Genomic DNA, 3677 nt, shown 5'->3' with positions numbered 1-3677 from the left:
AATAAAAAAAAATGCAGTAGAGTGTCAAGAAGCCAAAGGAAAAACATGCTGAAATAAAAGAGCTGAACAGAAGATTTCAAAGGGCAGGTCGAGAAGAAAAAGCAAATATGGAGAGTTGGAACTAGAAAATAAAAGGGAAGAATTCATTTTGCATCTCTCAAGCTGAGAGAACTGAAAAACAAATGTAAGCCTTGTGTCAAAATATTGAAAGATACATTGAATGACCTGAGAAACACCAAAAGAAGGAGGGAATATGAGTCACTGTACAAAAAAAAAAAAAAAACAACCCTGATTGACACTGAAAAATTTTGGGAAGTACCATTTGAGCAGGAACCCATGGAAATGAAGGAGGAAGTGGAAGTTGCATTGAAGGCATTGGCAAAAAAAAAAAAAGCTTCAGGAATTTGTGGGATACCATTGACTTGTTTCAACTAACAGATGCAACCGTAAAATGAGCTCACCAGTCTAGGCTAGGAAATCTGGAGGACAGCTGTGTGATCAATGAATTGGAAGAGGTTCATATTTGTTCTTATCCCCGAGAAAGGTGAGCCAATAGAATGTGGAAACTATTGAACAAAGTAATTTATATCAATCCAATGCATGGAAAATACTGCAGAAGATCATTAAAAAACTACTTGAACAGTACATCGATAGGGAATTGCCAGAAATTCAAGTTCAGAATTTAGAGGAAACCAGTGCACCAGGGTTATCAATGCTGATGTCAAATGGATCCTCAGTGAAAGTTAAGAATACCTAATTTACGCTTTAATGACTATGTAAAGGCATTTGACTATGTGGATCATAACAAGTTATGGCTAATATTAATAAGCATGAGGAGCACTTAGTTGTGCTCATAGAAAACCTATATCTAGACCAAGAGGCTACTTACTGTGTGAATAGATGAAGGGTACATTGCATAATTTAAAATTAAGAAGGGAATGTGTCAGAGTTGTATTCTCTCTCCATACCTATTCAATCTGTATGCTGAGCAAATTATTTAAAAAGCTGGACTTTCTGAAGAAGAATGTAGCATCAAGATTGGAGGAAGACTCATCATTAACCTGTACTATGAAAATGACACAACCTTGCTTGCTGAAAATGAGGAGGACTTGAAGCAGTTGTTGCAAAAGATCAAAGAGTACAACCTTCAACATGGATTACATATCAATGTCAAGATAACAAAAATTTTTATCACTAGGCAACATCATGATAGATGGAAAAAAGGTTGAAACTGTCAACAACTTCATCTTATTTGGATCCACAATCAACACTTTTGGTTTAGCAGTCAGGAAATCAGGAGACATACTTCACTGGGAAAGTCTGTAATTAGGAACTTCTATAAATTGCTGAGGAGTAATGATGTCAGTTTGAGAACTACCGTGCATCTGATTCAGGACATAGTCTTTCTGATCACTTGCTATGCATGTAAGTGCTGGACAATGAATAAGGATGACAGAAGAATTGACACCTTTGAGCTGAGTGTTGGAGAAGAGTTCTGAACATCCCATGGACTGCCAGAAGAACAAATAAACATGTCTTGGAAAGGATGCAGCCAAAGTGCTCTTTGGAGGTAAAGATTATTAAGCTTCACCTCACATAATTCAGGCATGTTGCTGGACGGGGCTATTCCTTGGAGAGGGACATGATGTTTGGAAAGGCAGAGGGTCAATGAAATAAAGGAATATCCTCAACTAGGTGGACTGACACAGTCTAGAGTTTGGCCTTCAATATGGTTTTTCTAGCATGGATGACTGAACCATATGGACGGGTGGAACTATGCAAAAAATTATCCACAAAAAGACTGGCTATCTACCATTCCGTAAGAGGATTGGCTAGTCTCAACAATCTACAAGAGGAATGGCTAGTGTTGCCAGTAAGCTGAATAACTTTAACCATAGAGAAGCAGAATCCTCCCTAGCCAGAGAAGAAAGACCTCCCCAAAACTAATGAAATGTAGAACATGTGTAGAGACAGCAGCAGCCACCGCCATGGCTGAACTAGAGAATTAAAATGAGATGAGACTTTGGGGAGAAAGAAGCAGGTAATATATACAGGACTGAGAATTTTGTTGGACAATTGTGGAGAACCAATATTGGCAGGACTGAGAATACTTTTGGACAATTGGGAGGAAAGCGAATATTGGCAGGGCTGAAAACTTGGAAATGCCACAAGACTTGAGGCTGAGGTGTCTGTGTGCACATTTCGGAAATTGTTTTGACTGTACTCTGTTATTGATCTGGATTGTAAACTTTTTACTTCCCCAATATGTTTCTGTGTGGTCTGTGAGCTATCACATCAGATTTGGGACTCAGCAAACCAGTAAGGTTGGTGTTGAGATCAGTAGAAAGAGGAACGGGAGCATGGGGGACATGTATGACCTAATAGGAATTGGTTTTGTGTAGTTCTGTGGACGAGGAGAGTTCCTCCCTGTGAAGTTGTTAAAGGGCCATTCCCATGTGGCCCTTGCTCTTTTTATACAGAGTGACTGCTGCAATGGGCTCTAGTGTGTCAGACAATGTTAGGATGAGCAGTAAGAACTTTTGTTGCCAATCTGAAGGCATACTGTTTGAATCCAGCAACTATTCTACAGAAGAAAGAGATGCAATCCCCCTCCTGTTCATAGCAGAGGGTCAGCTATGAGTCGGTTTCAACTTCACAGCACATAACACATTTTCATAACTTTGCCTCCTATATATTTTATTATAATTATAGATATATTTCCAGCACACATATGTAGAAATTTCTTCTGTCAAACAACCCCTGCTCAGCCAGCATGTCTATCTCTGTACTCAATCATAGATTATTGCTATAACATTTATTGCAGGATTGCATATCTTCTTTTATTTCACTTATATTTTGGTTAAGTCCATATTACCTACAGGAATAGATGATTCACAAGGCCTTTGAAATTATTTGAGTATCTTTGCCAACCAGAGCTAAGTTTTATCTTTTCAAAGTTCTGCCTGTATATCTTCTTACCATCAATGCTTTTAAAGTCCAAAAGATAGCTTCTGTTGTCAACCAGGTAAAGCTGCAAGCTCATTTTCACATAGTTGCCAGTCACTGGATTCTTTCTTCTTACACGAAGATGATATGCATTTACGACCTAAAATAAGAAAGCCTGTTTTAGAACAAACAAAAATAACAAACTTAAAAATGTTTCTTCTCTTATTTCAAAGATTATAAAAACCCAAATAACTTGGTTGGGGAAGAGAAGAAGTTGTTAAATCATTATTTCTTTCTTTACTAATGAGTAATTTTACTCTGAAAGCATTGTGGTTCAATGGTAGAATTCTTGCTTTCCATTGTAGGAGATCTGGATTCAATTCCCTACTGAGGTACCTCATATGTAACTACTACACATCTGTCAGTGGAAGTTTGTGAGTTTCCATGATGATGAATAGGTTTCATTAAAGCTTCTTAAATTGGGATGAACTTGAAAGAAAATTCTAATGATCTACTTCCAAAAATAAGCCAGTGAAAATCATAAGAGACTACAATAATCCAATTTGCAACTGGTCATGAAGATGGAGCATGACCGGGTAATGCTCCATTCTTTTGTGCGTGACGTTGCTCTGAGTTAGGGCTGGCTCTACTGTAACTGAAGGCTGTGACAGGATGTGCCAATCGTGGTAATGGGCACCCATGGTGGACAGTGTTGGCTGGAGCTTCCCGAC

General features: G+C 38.3%; 1 protein-coding gene across 1 annotated transcript in view; it reads right to left on the bottom strand.

Annotated features, from left to right (window-relative positions):
- Positions 1-3677, bottom strand: part of PRKAA2 (protein kinase, AMP-activated, alpha 2 catalytic subunit) — a 110586-nt gene that overhangs the window by 6652 nt on the left and 100257 nt on the right. Inside the window, exon 8 of the mRNA XM_006879727.1 lies at positions 2980-3106. Within this exon, the coding sequence (XP_006879789.1) occupies positions 2980-3106 (127 nt within the window). The remainder of the gene's footprint in view (positions 1-2979; positions 3107-3677) is intronic.

This window comes from Elephantulus edwardii, unplaced genomic scaffold, assembly GCF_000299155.1.
Source record: "Elephantulus edwardii isolate Elephantulus edwardi_28Jun2011 unplaced genomic scaffold, EleEdw1.0 scaffold00005, whole genome shotgun sequence".
Lineage (NCBI taxonomy): Eukaryota > Metazoa > Chordata > Mammalia > Macroscelidea > Macroscelididae > Elephantulus > Elephantulus edwardii.
The sequence above is the reverse complement of the archived record's forward strand: the minus strand, read 5'-3'. Positions and strand labels throughout refer to the sequence as shown.